General features: G+C 36.0%; 1 protein-coding gene across 2 annotated transcripts in view; it reads right to left on the reverse strand.

The window, feature by feature from the left end:
• Positions 1-18321, reverse strand: part of SLC44A5 (solute carrier family 44 member 5) — a 391705-nt gene that overhangs the window by 13847 nt on the left and 359537 nt on the right. For both annotated transcript variants that reach the window (XM_033225324.1, XM_033225325.1), the window contains 7 exons: positions 12931-13062; positions 7568-7667; positions 5027-5119; positions 4167-4254; positions 3402-3664; positions 2778-2872; positions 470-573 (listed from right to left, as the gene is read on the reverse strand). In XM_033225324.1, the coding sequence (XP_033081215.1) occupies positions 470-573; positions 2778-2872; positions 3402-3664; positions 4167-4254; positions 5027-5119; positions 7568-7667; positions 12931-13062 (875 nt within the window). The remainder of the gene's footprint in view (positions 1-469; positions 574-2777; positions 2873-3401; positions 3665-4166; positions 4255-5026; positions 5120-7567; positions 7668-12930; positions 13063-18321) is intronic.

Genomic DNA, 18321 nt, shown 5'->3' on the forward strand with positions numbered 1-18321 from the left:
ACTTTCCGTAGTGCCATAGGAAACAAAAATCAGTCAAGCATTGTGAATCTCCACACATTCTAACACAAGATTCATAAAAAGGATAAGACTCTTCTTTAAAATTATGTAAATTCCAGAATTAGAAAGTATTTTCTTCTCAGAGTGAAACATAGATTAAATACTCTTTCTTCCCACTAAACTATGCCAAAGACACACCAAACCGTTTTTATCCAGCACACTTATACGTTTCCAAAGTGTGTAATATTTTTTCTCTCAAAAAAAAATATTGAAAGTAATAATAAAGTATAGTTCAGATACTATCTCAACTAGGGAAGCATATCCCTGAATCAGGCATTGGATTAACAGGCCTTTTATCAGCATAGTGATAAATTCAACTGCATGATGTAAAAGTGCTTTAGAGACGGCAATGTAGACATGAGGTTTGGGATTGCAAAGAAGCAGCTTAGTAAATAAAAAATAATCTACCTACCATAATATAGGCATTTCTGTTTAAAAACTTTATTGCATTTTCCAAACACCAGAAGCAGCATCTCAGGCAGCATTGTAGGAATTTAGAAAATGTGTTCTGGGTACCTATGAGAAGGAGATATTTAAATCTATTAATGCTTTGCAGCTGAACCTTATCAATCAAAATAAATGATAATACAACATTTAAAATGAGATTTAAAATTTTGTATTGTTATAAAATATACATAATATGAAATTTGCTATTTTAACCACTTTTAAGTTTACAGTTCAGTGGCATTGAGTACATTCATAATGTTGTACAACCATCACTGCTTTCCAGAACTTTAAAATCTCAAATAGAAATTCTATGCCCTTCAACAGTAACTTCTCATTTCCCTCGTCCCCCAGCTTCTAGTAAACTCTATTATATATTTTTTCTGTATAAATTTGCTTCTTCTAGGTGCTTCAAATAAGAGGAATCATACAATATTTATCCTTTTGTATCTTGCTTATTTCACTTAGCATGATGTTGTCAAGGTTCATCATTTCATTCCTTTTTCAGGTTGAATAATATTTCATTGTATGTATATAACACATTTCGTTTATTCATTTGTTGATTGGAATTTGGGTTGTTTATACCTTCTGCCTATTCTGAATAATGCTGTTGTGAACAGTGATGTGCAACTATCTGTTTGAGTTCCTTCTTTCAATTCTTTTCATATATATCTAGATATGGAATTTCTCGATCATATAAAATTATATTTTAATTTTTTTTTTTTTTTTGAGACGGAGTCTCGCTCTGTCGCCCGGGTTGGAGTGCAGTGGCCGGATCTCAGCTCACTGCAAGCTCCGCCTCCCGGGTTTACGATGGTCTCGATCTCCTGACCTCGTGATCCGCCCGTCTCGGCCTCCCAAAGTGCTGGGATTACAGGCTTGAGCCACCGCGCCCGGCCTATATTTTAAAATTTTTAAGAAACTCCTATACTGTTTTCTACAGTGGCTACATCATTTGACATTCCCTCCAGCAATACACAAGGGTTCCAATTTCTCCATATTCTTACCGACACTTATTATTTTCTGTTTTCTATTCTTTGTTTATATATATATAATAGCCATTCTAATGTGTATGGAGTGCTGTCGCATTGTGGTTTTGATTTGCATTTCCCTAATGACTAGTGATACTAAGCATCTTTTCATGTCCTCATTGTCCATTTGTATATCGTTTTTGGAGAAATGTCTATTCAAGTTCTTTGTCCATTTTTGCACTGGGTTGCTTATTATTTTGCTGTTGAGTTGTAGAAGTTCTTATATATTCTGGATATGAATCCCTTATCTGGCATATGATTTGGACATATTTTCTTCCATCATGTGGGCTGTCTTTTCACTCTCTTGGTAGTTTTCTTTGTTGAATAAATGTTTTTAAATTTGATGAAGTTCAATTTATTTTTCTTTTGTTGCCTATGCTTCGGGTGTACTAAGAAATAATCACCAAATCCAATGTCATGAAGCTTTCAACTTATGTTTTCTTCTAAGAGTTTTATAGTTTTAGTGCTTTTGTTTAGCTCTTTGATCCATTTTTAGTTAATTTTTGTATATTAATGTAAGATAAGGCTGAACTTCATTCTTTTGCATGTGGATATCCCATTTTCCCAGCACCATTAGTTGAAAAGACTGACCTTTTCCCATTGAATGGTCTTATATGTGAGAGTTAGTTTCAGGATTTCTGTTTTATTTTACCTCTATATGTCTGTCCTTATGCTAGTACCACACTCTTTTGATTGCTGTAGATTTATAATATGTTTTATAATCAGGAAGTGTGAGTCTTCCAGCTTTTTGTGCCTTTTCAAATCTGCTTCTGATATTAATAACAAAATATTTTAAGGTGCATTCCAAGCAAAGTGTATGTGTTTGTAAACAATATATATCAGGTATGAAGATTTATGCCCATGACACCCACATTTATATTTTAAGCCTAACCTGACCTGAACTATAGACTTGGAGCTGCCAACCTGACATCTCCATCATGCTTCTCAACAGTAACATCTCAAAACAGAATTCTTAATCTCCTTTTTGAAATTTGTTTCTTCTGGCTTCCACAGCTTAATGAATAGGATCACACACCTTTTCTCTCTTTCCTTCACCACTGTCCCTCCCCTCCCCTGACATCCGCTCCTTCAGCAAGCTCTCTCTGGTTTTCCTTCAGAACAGAACAGGTCCCAAACGTGCCCTTTCATCCTTATTAACCTAGTCCAAGTTATAATCATCAGGTCTCCTCTGACCCCCGACCCAATTGATTATCTTCACAAAAGTCAGGACATCTGAAATCTTACGTTTAAGACGGTGGTCCAAGTATTCTAGGACAATTTTAAACATTTGAATTAATGCAATAATTAAAGATCCAAATGCTAGGGATCCTGTGTGATATCTGCACAAAAATAAAATGAGAATAAGTTAAAACTTAATACTATTATTTAAAAGGATGCTGATTGAATAATTTTCACAAGTAAAAGTTATCTGCAGAAGGATTAACAACAAAGAGCCTTTTGCACTCTCTTATTTAGATCGATAAAGGTCTCTACAGAGGATTTTAAGCCATATACATCTGTCTTACCCTTCATCAGCATAAATGACACCAGTAGTCTATTATCATAAAATAGGATGTTTGTATTGCTCAATGGAGACACAGAGCCAAGTTAATCCTTGATCTTTCATTTGGTATCCTCCTCTATCTCTTTCTCTCTCTAATAACCTATAGCATTTAGAAGGAAATTGGCTTGGGTAGGGATTGTAAAACTGGCTGTGAAACCAGACAAAACCAATGGGCATCCATGAATCTTGATTCGTACCTTTGATTTCATTTGTACCTTGCCACTTGAATTAATGAGCCAAGACTGAATTACAAGCACACCAAATGTAACTGACAAGATAGGTATAGGTTTCAACTTGGAACTTACCGTATGGCTCGCCCAAATGCAGTAAAAAGTGGATATCGTGGGATGTCATCAGGTTTTTTCATGGCCCAGTAATAAGTAGCGAATGCACCAGCAAGGGCACACTGACCCAATGCAATGACGAAGTTTATAAGCCAGAGAAAGACAAATAAGTTGTATACATGGAAGGTAGGGATGTATTGATGGTACAAGCTCTTTCCACCATAGAAAGCAAAGTTACACAGAGCCCCAGGGCAAGCTTTGGCAATTTCAGTTGTATTAAAAATCTGCATTCAGAAAAAAGAGCACAAGGACATAATATTAAATGTCACTCCAAGATAACAGCTCCCTGTGTTTTCCTCTTCCCCTTAATTGTGTGTCCTGTTTTTTCTCCATTAGCTCCTGCTCTTACTCCTCTATTTTCTGTTATATCACTTTATATAATTCTCTAATGAGCTCTGGAAAGTATCCCATTTTTCATCAAATGCTCATAATCTGCACCTACTATAATTTCACATTTATCAGTGTTGTTGTTGACCATACCTACTTTCTGTGGTCTTGGGTATATGGTAGGACAGGCACACTCAGGAAATACAGTGCTTTCTCTCCATTGTGCCCACTGTTTTCAATACTCTCCTGCTTACCTGACGCACACTCCCCTTCAGCACATAGTTGTCCCCATCAGTGCATAGGATCTCTGCTTCGGGACAATTCCTACAACACCTACAAAATGAATTACAGCCGAAGTCTATATTGAAGTAAGTAAATGACAGAGTTTATTGTACTTACCTCTGGGTCACAGGTTTGATTTTCATGTATACAATGCCCCTCTGGAGCTATGACTTTGTACACAGGTACTCCTGATGTCGCCAAGAAACTGAATAGACTCCATTAAGGTTAAACTATTTGCTGGTAGATTGAAAATAAATGGACAAGAAAAGAATACAGACAATTCAAAAGTGCATGAGAAATTAATTTCAAAAATGCCTAATATTTTAATAATATTCATCTGTTTTTCAGGCCTAGATTAATGTAATGTGGGCCAGCTGCACAGAGCGGCCCCTTAAAAACAGTAAAATGTATAGGAGCTTTCTTGGCTTATTGCTAAGGAGCAATATCATGTGGAGACAAAATAAAACAAATCTACAATATGGACTATTTGAGGGGAAATTCAATCAGTAGATTGAAACGTTTTTAGAGCTTGGGGGAAAAGAAATTAGTTATTTCTTTCTTTTTTTTTTTTTTTTTTTGAGACGGAGTCTCGCTCTGCCGCCCAGGCTGGAGTGCAGTGGCTGGATCTCAGCTCACTGCAAGCTCCGCCTCCCAGGTTTACGCCATTCTCCTGCCTCAGCCTCCTGAGTAGCTGGGACTACAGGCGCCCGCCACCACGCCCGGCTAGTTTTTGTATTTTTAGTAGAGACGGGGTTTCACCGTGTTAGCCAGGATGGTCTCAATCTCCTGACCTCGTGATCCGCCCGTCTCGGCCTCCCAAAGTGCTGGGATTACAGGCTTGAGCCACCGCGCCCGGCCTAGTTATTTCTTAGTACATTCCTCATCTTCCCAAGGATAGAAAACACTGAACACAAACTCCTGGTTGACGAATAGTCATGTGAACCTGAGGTTTAAAGAGGCCAGTTACCAAAGGATACACGGCTGTCACGACCCAGTAGCAAATACAGATTGAGAGCAAAATGAAAGTTAAAGCTGGATAGACTAATGTACTAGGAACATATCCAATGGCTCTGAAATAAAACAAATAGTTGCAATTCAAAATGACTGTTAAAACTAAAATAAGATTTACACTGAATTAATTCTAAGAAAACTGGTAATAACCATGGACTCTTTTTTGGTGATCATTCTGGCATATTCTCAGTTGGTTTTACATTTTTATTTATTTATTTATTTACTTATTTTTAAAAGTAAGTTGAGGCGTTTTTCCGATGCACATGTTAGACTCCTGCCTAAAGTCCCTCAAATTTTCCTGCCTTTGGTTGCTACTGTCTGATCCATAAAGACTTGATACATTGTAATCATGACATTTCTTCCTTTTGTTTAGATTCTTAGACTTTTAAAATTGAAGAAGACCTTGAAGATCATGTGTCACACTGTGGGAATGCCCCACTAATTCAGGAATCCTCTATACTTCTTCAGAATGTGTTCACTAGCCTTCGGTGAACACACTGAGTAATGGCTACTTACTTTTACATGACATGGCTTATTCTATTTTCTTATCAAGGTATTAGAAATTTCTTCCTTATCTGCCTGTTTGCAACTTATATCCTCTAACTTCTGGGGAAGAAATGACCATTTTACCATTTTTTCCACATAGCAACCCTTCAGGTAATTCCTTATTCTTTTTTCTTTGGAATATATAAGGTCTATTTGCAGCTAAATGTATTTTTAAATTATAAATTCAAATTATATTTGAAAATATGATTTCTAAAATGCAATTTTGTAAAATATAATTATCAAGGATAATAATTCTTTGAATTTTCTAATAGGACATGGCTTGTGAAATGTTCGCTATCTGACTGCATTACTTCTAATGACATCTGTTACATGATCTTTTCAGCATATGACACTGGATTAAACACAATACTGTTTCATATGGTCATTGAGAAATAAGATGAAAATCTTATCACTCCTAATGCATTAATGCTTAGATTATTTTGTATTTGCTACCTTCCTCCCCTCACTATTTAAGCTATCCTGTTTTCTCTTTTCTTCGTACACTGCTGTTAAGTGAATTATTGTGTCTCCTTAGGTTTACCCTGTATTCTCACACCTATTTATTTCAGTCCTTATTACCCCCTGAGCAAACTACCAGCCTGTTTCAGTTTTACCGGCCCTTTAACACAGACACATATACTCACACAAATGCACATTTAGAAGTGAAACAAGTAGAGCAAGTTACAGTGAACTACACAATATCATACTACTTAAGAAATAAACATGGAAAATCAGTAGTTTTCAGTGGTTAATGATAGGTTATTGAGGGAAGGAGCGAGAGTTTAACTAACTGCTTGTTAACTATTTAAACCAGTGACTTCAGGTGGCACTATTATAATAAAAATAATAATATGGTAATTTTGTTCAAATAATCCTTAAAGACTGTTAAAAATAATTTGGTTCTTGGTCATTAACAATGTAGTTTCCATCACACTAAATAGAAAGCATGGGTTGTTGGCTTTATAATAACGATTTCCCAGTTACTTCCATGCATTATTAAAAAGTTCACAGTATTATTCTTGAATGACCTTTTGGAATAGTGTGAAAACCATAGCCGTTATTATCTCTTGGCATGAATTTTATGAAAGATTTAGTGTTTATTTTGTAACTTTTAAAAAATAAAAATGACTCTAGGTATAAAGTGTTCCTAAATTATGAGCTTTAGATATGAAATGTATAGTCTGGTGCTCCTAGAATCAGTTGTCCTGTCTATTAGAAAATTACATCACTCAGACAGAAGTGGCAATAGCATATAATTGACTTTATAGAACTGTGGTGATTTAAAGCTTTGCAAATAATCTCAACCATTAATATGAACATATGACCCAGTGTGAAAATAATATAACATGTAATCTAGCTAACTTTTATATAACACTTTGTCACTTACTTTCACGTGTGTCATTCTCCCTAACACATATTTGGTGTTCAAAAACTGCTGATACATAGACTGAATAGGTTTTACACTTATCTTACCTATGATTATTGAGGCTTGGGGATATTAAAGGACTTGTTAGTAGTGATCTTTCTAATAAGTGGCAGAGTGTGAACTTGAACAAGTTTTCCTGAATGGAAGATGCTTTCTTTTAAACGTCTTATTGCCCAGGCTGGAGTGCAATGTCACGATCTCAGCTCATCACAACCTCTGCCTCCCGGTTCAAGTGATTCTCTTGCCTCAGCCTCCCAAGTAGCTGGGATTGCAGGCATGTGCCACCACGCCTGGCTAATTTTGTATCTTTAGTAGAGACGGGGTTTCTCCATGTTGGTCAGGCTGGTCTCAAACTCCCGACCTCAGGTGATCCACCTGCCTCGGCCTCCCAAAGTGCTGGGATTACAGGTGTGAGCCACCGCACCCAGCCAAAAGTGATCTTAAAAGGAAAATAGGTGAGATATTTATGCAAGGGACAGTGACTGATTTTACTGACTGATACACTTTAGCTGAGTTTCTACATTAAGGGCCTTACTTGCTTCCTTCCTTCAGCAGGATAATGGCCACACGGATTCGATTCCTGAGGAAGATCAGCATGAGGATGACAATCACTTCAATGATGCAGAGTATTATCACTTTGAACAGGAAAAAAAAAATCAGTCTGTAATAGAAGTAGATACGGAAACAAACCTTCCCTGCAGATGCTAGGATTGAACTTTGTGATTATTTCTGCTAATTTTGACACCTCATAATCTAAGCAGTGTTATCTCTCCAAAAATGCCAATCTTAGAAATTAACTTTCACAAAATCCTAAGAAATCTAGATTAAAGGCTTTAGCAAGAGCTTGAACATCTCTTTTGGAAAGGGTTCATCTCATCCGTAAAAGCATTTCACACAACTTGTAGAACTTAGAAAATAGGAATGGAAAAAGGGAAGGGCTGCTTTAGATAGTTCTATTTTAGATGTTTTCGCCTTTAATTCATTGAGTAAGACAATATACAGAAGACATGTTTTGAGCTGTTCACTTTCCTCATAATGCCTCTTAATTGTCCTTGCTGGCTGGCAGGGCAGATTCTTGGCTGTCCCATTATTGTGATTATTCGCACTATGGCCACCATTGATGAAATCAGGGTGTAAACTTAACCCAACTTGGCCAATATAAGTATTAGAATTGAAACTAAGGGAACCTAGTTCAGTAAACTTAATTTATTTAGTCTTGAAGTTTATAAATCTTGAATTGTAGGTTATACAAACTGTGTCAAAACCATCTTTATGGAAATAAGTGAATCTGCAAAGAAAGAATAAAGTATAGATGTATAAAGCAAGACAGCAAGGAGAGGAAATCTTGGGTTCTTTTTGGCTTTCGTTTCCTGACTCCAAGTAAACCTTGAAGTCCAGCTAGCTTTCTGCTTTTTTGAGTTTGGCAAGGCACTTCTATATCCTTACAGTAAATACTGTCTGCTTTGCTCTCAGCCTGTTCCAGTTTTCTTTTCTCTTCAGCTAGGCTGAATTAGTTTTTTTAAACTTGAAGCCAAATACCATCAATTATTATATTTCCTCATTTCTAAGGCATATCCTTAATTAAATAATAACTTTTTAGGAAAAGTAAAGAAACACTTCATTAAATGTTTATTCAATAATTTTAAGATGCATCCTGATTTCAGAAATGTTAAAAAGTAAAAGGTATGGATCTTAAAATCAAGAAAAAGAATCTAAAATTGTAAAAGGAACTTAATGGAAACTTAAATTCCCACTTGTGAAAGAATCCAGTCTCTAACCTCCTTGCTAGATGGTTATTTAGCTCACGCTTGAACAGTTCTGTTGATGGAGAGCTCATTATTTCCATTCTATTATTATATCACTAAAATTCTGACACATCACACATCAGTTACCATCTCCAAGTAAGTAGAAGTTCACCCAGAGGTATACAAAGATCTTAGTAGTGTATCATCTCACGTCTAAATCTTCCTTTAGTTATACTATGTATTTATGTTTTCATGTACATTTTATTCTGTTAAAACACTAATTTGAACCCAAAATTGTGGTGTGTAACCATATTATGCTAAAATTGTTATCTTCTTTGAATGAACCTATAAAGATAATACATATAAGAATCACTTTATATTATGACACTGCACTGTTAAAAACTGTATATTTAACTTCCACCTTTATAAAATTGCACACTCAAAATAATTACATTAGAGAAATATAACTGTCTTTTGAACTTATGTACAATCATGCACTGCATGACAATGTTTTGGTTAACAATGGACTGCATATACAATGCCAGTCCTGTAAGATTATAATGGAGCTGAAAAATTCCTATTGCCCAGTGGCATCATACCGCAATGCATTACTCATGTGTTTGGAGTGATGTTGGTGTAAACAAACCTGTTGTGCTGACAGTCGTATAAAAGTACAGCACATACAAGTATGTATAGCATATAATGCTTGATAATAGCAAGGAGTGAGTTTGTTATTGTTTTATGTATTTACTACACAATACTTTTTGTTATTTCAGAGTGTACTCCCACTACTTACTATAAAAAAAGTTATCTTTAAACTAGCTTCAAGTGGGTCTTTCAGGAATATTCCAGAAGAAGGCATTGTTATCATAGGAGATGACAGCTCCATGTTTTTTATTGTCACCAAAGACCTTCCAGTGGGACAAGATATGGAGGTGGAAGACAGTGATATTGATGATCCTGACCTTGTGTAGGTCTACGATAACGTATATATTTGTGTCTTTAAATTTTAAATTTTTGTTTCTAATTTTTTAAATAAAATAAATAGAGACAGGGTCTCACTCTGTTGCCCAGGCTGGTCTTGAACTCCTGGGCTCAAACAATCCTCCCGCCTTGGCCTCCCAAAGTGCTATGATTATAAGCATGAGCCACCACGCCTGGTCTGTGCCTCCATTTTTAACAAAACATATTGAAAGTGAAAACAAAACAAAACAAAAAAACACACCTTAAAAATAGAAAAAGCTTTTAGAATTAGAATGCAAAGAAAGAAAATGTTTTTGTACAGCTGTTTGTATAAGTGTTATTATAAAAGAGTCAAAAATTAAAGCTAAATGGTATAAAAGTCAAAAAGTTAAAAAAATAAAAATTTATAAAGTAAAAAAGTTATAGTAAGCTAAGGTTAATTATTGAAGAAAGTTTTTAATAAATGTACTGTAGCCTATATGTACAGTGCTTATAAAGTCTACAGTAGTGTACAGTAATGCTCTTCACTTTCACTCACCACTCACTGACACCCAGAACACCTTCCAGATTTGCAAGCTCCATTCATAGTAAACACTCTTTACATGGGTACCATTTAAAAAAATCTTTTATGCCATATCTTTACTGTATCTTTCCTATGTTTAAATATATAAACTCTTGCCATTGTATTATAATTTCCTACAGTATTCAGCAGAGTAACATGCTGTATGGGCTTGTAGACTAGGAGCAATAGGCTATTACATGTAGCCTAAGAGTGTAGTAGGCTATGCCATCTAGGTTTGCATAAGTATACTCTATGATGTTTACACAATGAAAAAAATTGCCCAACAATGCATTTCTCAGAACATATTTCTCTCATTAAGCAACACATGACTAATCCTGTATCCCCCCTTTTGTTTGAATAAGAGTAAATAATATAAATATATTTGATGCCCTATAGAGTCATCAGTATAACTGTAACTTAACAAAGGGCGAGACTGGCGCCTGGGGGCTAAGAGATATACACGAGTTCATAGTTAATAGCAGAAATGTGAATAGAACCATCTCTGAACACAAAGTAGAACTCATGAAATTACAATTTTGGTATTTATAACTCTGCCTACTTTCAGTGTTTGTGTTAATGAGTGTAATTTCACATATATGCTTTTGTTGTTGGTGCCTAGAATTTTGTCCAAACACAGAGCAAGTAATCAATTAAAGTCTGAAAAGTGAGTTATGAAAGCGGAGGCTTATTTGAGTTTTCAGTATCCCTAGACTTGAAAATTCTAATAAGCTCTGTATTTTCCTAAAAGTACATCTCTTTACTTTTCCAATGGCAGATTCTGATCACCTCAATGGTGCTTGTGTGGAAGGGTCTTATGAGACAGCAGGGGGTGGGCACAGAACCTGTAACTAAGATCCATCCAAGAGTAAAACTAGAAGTTTCAATACATAATGGGTGACATTTGTCACCTTTAGAAATAATAGACAACAGTAAGTGGGTTGCTGAAGAGATGTGGAATCATTTAAATTCAGCAAAAATGATGAGGGTGCAATTCCCTGATCCTGATGAGGATGCCTGATTTTTGCAGTTAAAAAGTTATAAATGAAACAATTCTATAACATATTTGGAAAAAAGATGTCAGTGAAGGATATTAGTCTGTATGAGAGCTAGAAATGAGAAGCCAAACAGTAAGAAGTTGGAGTTTGATCCAGTGTTTTTTTTTTTTAAGAGAAAAACTAAATGTGGTAGAGAAGGAATCTGGGAGGGTCATCTGTGCTGCTCAGCTAGGTCATCAAGGTGGCACCGTCTGAGGAAAGCATCTCCCACTGCTGTCTGAGCCCCTTTGCTAAAATAGCTTCTGATTGGTAATCTTGCTTTCCAGGTGCTCTGATCCCAGGAAGGTGGTATCCTATATGGAAAATATCTGCACTTTGGTCACCAGGAGACTATCCTAATGATGTAAACAAATATAGGGTGCCTTGGTGACTTAACATGAGCTTGTCCTTGAAAGCCTGAGGATCCTCGAATGAAGTGGCAAAGTCAAGTTTTCAAATTGGTGGGAATGGGACCCATGCCTGGAATCATGATGCCCCACCGAGATATTGCTCCCTTCTGAGGTTCTTTCTGGGCTTCTTACCAGGCTGCCTTGAATGTGTCTCGCCTGGCTCTCTAACTTCAAGAATATAAAGATGATTTCTTTTTTAAAACAACATGTAGTCAGAGATTATTTTGAAAATCTTGGTAAAAGAACACGAATCTTACAAGGAGTCTTGTAATAACACCATTCTAGGAATATAAGATTAAAACCATCTCTGAAATCATCCTGCTTAAAAAATTTTGTTACATTTAAATAAATATTTAAATTTGTTAATATTAAAAAATATTATCCTTAAGAAATTAAAAACCTTGAAGAAACACTTCAAAAATGCAAATTTATTTTCAGATACTTATTACTCATAATTCCTGTAAATGGTTTAAATGTTTTGTTACAAAAAAATGGTTGTTTGTTTTTCCTTTTCCTTTTTCTTTTTTAAAAACAAGTTTGAGGCTGGGCACAGTGGCTCACGCCAGCACAGTGGCTCATGCCAGCATATTAGAAGGCTGAGGTGGGAGGATCACTTGAGCCCAGAGATTCAAGACCAGCCTAGGCAGCCTAGGGAGACCACATCTCTACAAAAAATAAAAAAATTAGCCAGGCATGGTGGCACACGTCTGTGGTCCTAGCTACTCGGGAGGCTGGGGTGGTAGAATTGCTTGAGTTTGGGAGGTCAAGGGTGAAGTTAGCTATGATAGTGCCACTGCACTCCAGCCTGGGTGATAGAGCAAGACCCTATCTCAGAAAATAAAATAAATAAATAAATAAAAGTTTGAAAAATCAAGCATTTATTTCTTTTTAAACATCTTTCTTAGATATCCAGTTAATGCCTATAAATGTCTACAACTAAACCATTTTAATTTGAAGGCAAATGGCTTGAGGTCCTTGTAAGGTAGTATTTTCTTAGATTATACAATAAATTTTCCTCAATGACTTTTCCACTTACTATAGTTAGAGGATTATAGACACATTACCTTTTATGACACTAGTGATAAATACATTTAACAGGTTATACCAACCCAAGTTTTCCTTTAGACAAAAAGATGTTTTCTCATTATTACAATTTTAATGAAACCAATTTTTAAAATACTCACTAAATGTGAACCATGTTTGTTGCAGTTCAAAGTACATGCTTATGTTAGTCTGAATCCCGATGTCATAGATAGTTAATACAGAACTTGGGTGTGCCTGAAGATTGGTGTACTGTTGGTAACAGTGCCATATTCCTTGAAAAAGAAAGAAAAACAGAATAAAATATGATTTTCTGAAATAGGAGCTATATGTGCTCATCATACGTATCTACATGAAACTGATCAGCATGTAATTTCTGAAAAGGCAAGACACATATTTACACAGCAAATATTTTATTTGGATCCAACAGTCTAAATGTGCTACCATATTTGATATAAATGTTTTCAGTATTTGTCTTGATAATTATGGCAACATCTGGCTTTAAATGTCCTTTTGACTAGAAATGGCCTTAATGTCCATCAGTAGGACATCATGATATATTTGTTCAGTAGAAAGATGCGTCGAAAACTCCCCCTAATGTTTATACCCAATACTAATTTATTATTATCCACTTATTTATTTATCCTTGCAATTCTATGATTTTTGAGGTTATTTTAATAGATACAAGTTTAGTGAATTAAATTGTTTTTATTCCTAACACTGTCATTCTAAAATGTTGTCTGATATTATTGTCTTCTTCCACTTTCTTTTGTTATTGATTGTTAGTATATTCTTTCCATCCCTTCACTTGCAAATGTTTTATTTCCCTATATGTTTTATAACTTTTATAAGTAATATATAGCTCCAATTTGTATGTGTATATTTTAATCTGACCTGACAATCTCTGTGTTCTAACTGGTGAGTTTAACATATTTATACTTTATATATTGATATATTTGTTTCTATGTTCTTAATTTTGCCTTTTGTATTCTACTTTGTGTCTATACTTCTTTTCTTCCAATTCCTGTCTTTTAAAATTGATTTTTTGTTTGTTTACTTATATTCCATTTTTCTTCTCTACTGGTTTTGAGCGATTTACTCTATTTTTATAATAGGTTACCTTGAAAATCTGTTCTTTTTTTTTTTAAAGAGCCTACAGTCAATATGTTAACAAGGAAATGCAAGACCTTAGTTACTCAATAATCAGCCACTCTGACTATTTCTCCATAATTTTGTTATGTACATTTTAAATAAGTTAGCATGTAGGTAAAGCTAAACAAATTTTACCTGCATAAAATAATAATTCTAGTGTCCAATGTATAAAGCAATTATTATTTTATGCAGGGAGTGTTTTTTTAGCTTTACCTAAATGCTTACTAATTTATTTTCTTTGTTCACTATCTTTTCTTACATCTCATATATTTCTGTGGAATCATTCTCCTTCTTCTCACTCTCTCTCATAGCTGCATTCAAACCATCAGGAAATACAGCTTTTATACAAATAAAAGCATGTATAGCCACCCTCAAGAGTTTCCCTCATTTGGCATATACATTTCTGCAATCATCTCCTTACTGGTCTCATTGCTTCTACTCTTGCCTCACCACAGTCTATTCTCAACACAGGGACTAGAGCAATCATTATATCTCATCTCTCTGCTACCCAAAGCCCTACATTGCCTCCCTGTTTCATTCAGAGTAAAAGCCTAGGTTTTATAATAATCTGTAAGGCTAGTCCCCTTCATAAATTTTATGACCTCTTCTCCCACTATTTTTTCCTTTACTCAGTATACCCATCCACACCAGGCTCCCAGCCATTTCTTCAACACACTCTTATCTTATAGGGCCTTTGCTCTAGCTGCACCCACTGTCTGGAACTTTTCCTTCATCTTGACTGTATAACTCCATTGCTTCCAAGTGTTTTCTTATTTTCCCCAAAAAACCCCTCCTACTAATACCGCCATTTTCACTCCTTGCCCTACCATGGCACTCTCAATCTCCCCTTACCTGCTCTACCTTTTCTTTTTTCCATAGCAATAACTACCTTCTAATACATATATTACTTAGGCTATGAGCATCATGAGAGTAAGAACCTTTGTTCCTTTACTGTTGTACATCAAGAGTCTAAAATAGTGTCTGTACACAGCAGCTGTTCAATTGATATTTGTTGAATAAACAGAATAATATATGACTAGATATGGATTTATCTTCCTTTACTCTCCTTAGTCTAATGAGGGCTTCCTATATCTATGGATCCATGGTTTCATCAGTTCTGGCAAATTCTCAGCCAAGAGCTTTCAAATATGGTTGATATATGTTAGGCGGTTCTCAACCTATTTTCTATTTCTTTGAACCACACAATCATATTTTTGTCCCCTTGTCACATTCTGCTATATTTTTGATAATTACTTCAGATTCATATTTCAGTTCATTAATTCTCTATTTTGCTGTTTAGCTTATCAATTTGTTTTTAATCTAACATTTTTATTTTGAAAAGTTCTATATGGCTCATCTTCATGTATGCCTGGACATTTTTGTTGATTTTTATTTTTGTTGTCCAAGCTTTGAATAAATGATACTCCATGTCCATGAATGAATGAATTCACTTTTTTTTTCCCCCTGAGACAGAGTCTCACTCTGTCACCCAGGCTGGAGTGCAGCGGCACAATCTCAGCTCACTGCAACCTCCACCTCCTGAGTTCAAGCGATTCTCATGCCTCAGCCTCCCAAGTAGCTGGGACTACAGGTGTGTGCCACCATGCCCAGCTAATTTTTGTATTTTTTTAGTAGAGACAGGGTTTCACCATGTTGGCCAAGATGGCCTCGATCTCTTGACCTCATGATCCACCTGCCTCAGCTTCCCAAAGTGTTGGGATTACAGGTGTGAGCCACTGCGTCTGGCTGTGATTCTATCTTCAATTCTTTAAACATTTCATGCATGGTTATTTCACGTTCTGTATCTTTCTTTCTTTCTTTTTTTCTTTTGAGACAGAGTCTTATTCTGTTGCCCAGGCTGGAGTGCAGTGGCATGATCTTGGTTCACTGCGACCTCCCCCTCCCAGGTTCAAGCAATTCTTCCACCTCAGGCTCCCAAGTAGCTGGGACTACAGGTGTGCACCACCATGCCCGACTAATTTTTGTATTTTTAGTAGAGACAGGTTTTCACCATGTTAGTTAGCCAGGCTGGTCTCCCACTCCTCACCTCAAGTGATTGGCCCCCTCGGCCTCCCACAGAGCTGGGATTATAGGAGTGAGTCACCGCACCTGGCTACATGTTCTATATCTATTAATTCCAATATCTGCATTCTTGGAGACCTCAATCTCATGTTTATAGTATCCACTGATTTTCACACAGAACTGTTTTCTTGCAGGTCAGGTAGTCTTGGACTTTGTTGATCTGAATCTGTGAAAACCTGGTGACGTTAATTGAGGAAACTTTCATCTAGAGGAGATTTACATTTGTTTATTTTGGCAGTCAAAGGGTACTTACAAACTGGGGTCACTTTAGACATTTCTAGGATCCCAGGCTTACTCCAGGAGTTTCAGGTGTGATCCCCTGTTCTGCTGCCAACTCAGGTCTAAGTCTCCTGATCCCAGCACTGCTATGGGTTACCCAGTGTTTCACCTGTGCTTCCTGCTTGGTTCCCCACTTTGATTTTAGCTCATGAGTTATTTTCTTCTTTTGGAGGAGATTTCCTTTATTTCCTAAAGCTTTTCAAAACAATGTATTATATAAAACAATACAGTGCAATACTCTTTTTAATGTCATGATTTCATAGCAAGAAGGCCCTTCAGACAATTTAGTTTCCTTCTACTAGTGAATGTGAAAGTCTAGACAGTATTTTCCCATTTCTCTTTCTTTGCTTTCTCTCTCTTGTCCTAGATTTTTTAAAATTATGATCTCTGGGCTTCAAGTCCCCTTTCCTCAATAATATTCCTGAATAACAACAATATCAGCAACAACAAAAATAGACACTATTTATTGAACATTTACTATATGCTAGCAAAATCTAAGTACTTTATTATTTTGTTTAGTAGTCACAGATTCCTGTTATATGATTGAAAAACCTTTGAATTAAACTGTATGCTTGCAGAGGATCATACAGTTCATATGTGATGAATGTGGGATTGTGCCTTTTTCATACCTTAAATACATGCTCATAACCAAAGTGTTTTATGTCTTCTCCTGTATACCTCTTAACCTGTTCTGGCCAATGAGAATTGTTCCATTGCTGTTCATAAACATCTGCCTACAAGCAGTCTGGCTTTTTCTCTGCTCAGTATGACACATCCACATTGTTATTTGTTCCAGTAAATGGGCTGCTGTCAGTAGGAAATTTCAGTAGAAAAAATTGGTTTCTCATGATATGTAGAAAGTCAGTTGTCCAGGATAGTAGCAGAGGTCAGTTACATATAGTCTTATTTTCTGATACTCCTCAACCTAACTGGACATTTCCTCCCTCAATAAATACCATCAAGCTTATTTCCCACACCATTAATTTTTGGGTTAGTACTATCTAGGGAGTCAATAGGGAGCGGAAAATGGTTGTTTTACCTGCACTTTTTATATGTTGACCATCTTTCTCCTTTTTGCCGTTGTCAAAATTGCACTACAGCCAATCTCAGATTTTTCTTGCTGCTTAAGACTTCAGTTAAGTCAATAGCAGGCTTTACTGCCCTTTCCTTCCTGATGACAATACAAGAGTGATTGAATCACAAGCCCAGACTCTCCAGTGGCAAAGGGCAGAGATTGTTTTAAGCTCCAAGCAGGAACACAAAAACAAGACATTTAAACAACTTTTTTTTTTTTTTTTTTGCAGTTTCTGATTAGAGGATGGAAGTTCTTGTGTTCCTCAACCAGACTGATCCACCTCTTATTTGTTACCTGGCTGTGTTCAACAAGAAGCCCAGGTGGGATTCAAGAGGAGCTGTACAGCAGGAGCAGATAGGGAACACCTGAGAAGACCAAATGGTTTACTAAAAACTCATTGGAGATAATGAGGAGGGTAATAACAATAATCCAACGCATACTGATTGTCCGCTGTGTTCCAGGTACTGCTCTGAGAGCTTTATATTCATTGTCTCATTTAATCCTTAAGATCCTCTGAGATGATGATACCATTATTGTGCTGATGTTATAGATGAGAATACAGGGTCTTTTAACCACCAACAGACTTCCCAAGTTACCCAGTTGTATGTTATGGAGCTGGATTAGAACACAGGCTAACTACACAACCTGCAGATTCAACTGCATTCTTATATGTGTATAGCTCTTCATTGAATGACAGAAATAAGAGATTGTTATTTTTGATGTTTACTACCATAAAACTGTTGTCAGTCCAAATGGTGCCATAGGGGAAATCATTCTTTTAAATAGAAACATCTCAAACAGTCATATAATATATAGGCTCATACCTTTTTTAGAAGAGTGAAAGGAAGCTGCCACAGGTGGTATATACTGTTCCACGTGAGACACTTTTATTCATATATAGAGCTCGCATTATACCTGATATGTATTGTTTTGGGGAGATCAAGTT

Source organism: Trachypithecus francoisi, unplaced genomic scaffold, assembly GCF_009764315.1.
Source record: "Trachypithecus francoisi isolate TF-2019V2 unplaced genomic scaffold, Tfra_2.0 Lachesis_group12, whole genome shotgun sequence".
Taxonomy (NCBI): domain Eukaryota; kingdom Metazoa; phylum Chordata; class Mammalia; order Primates; family Cercopithecidae; genus Trachypithecus; species Trachypithecus francoisi.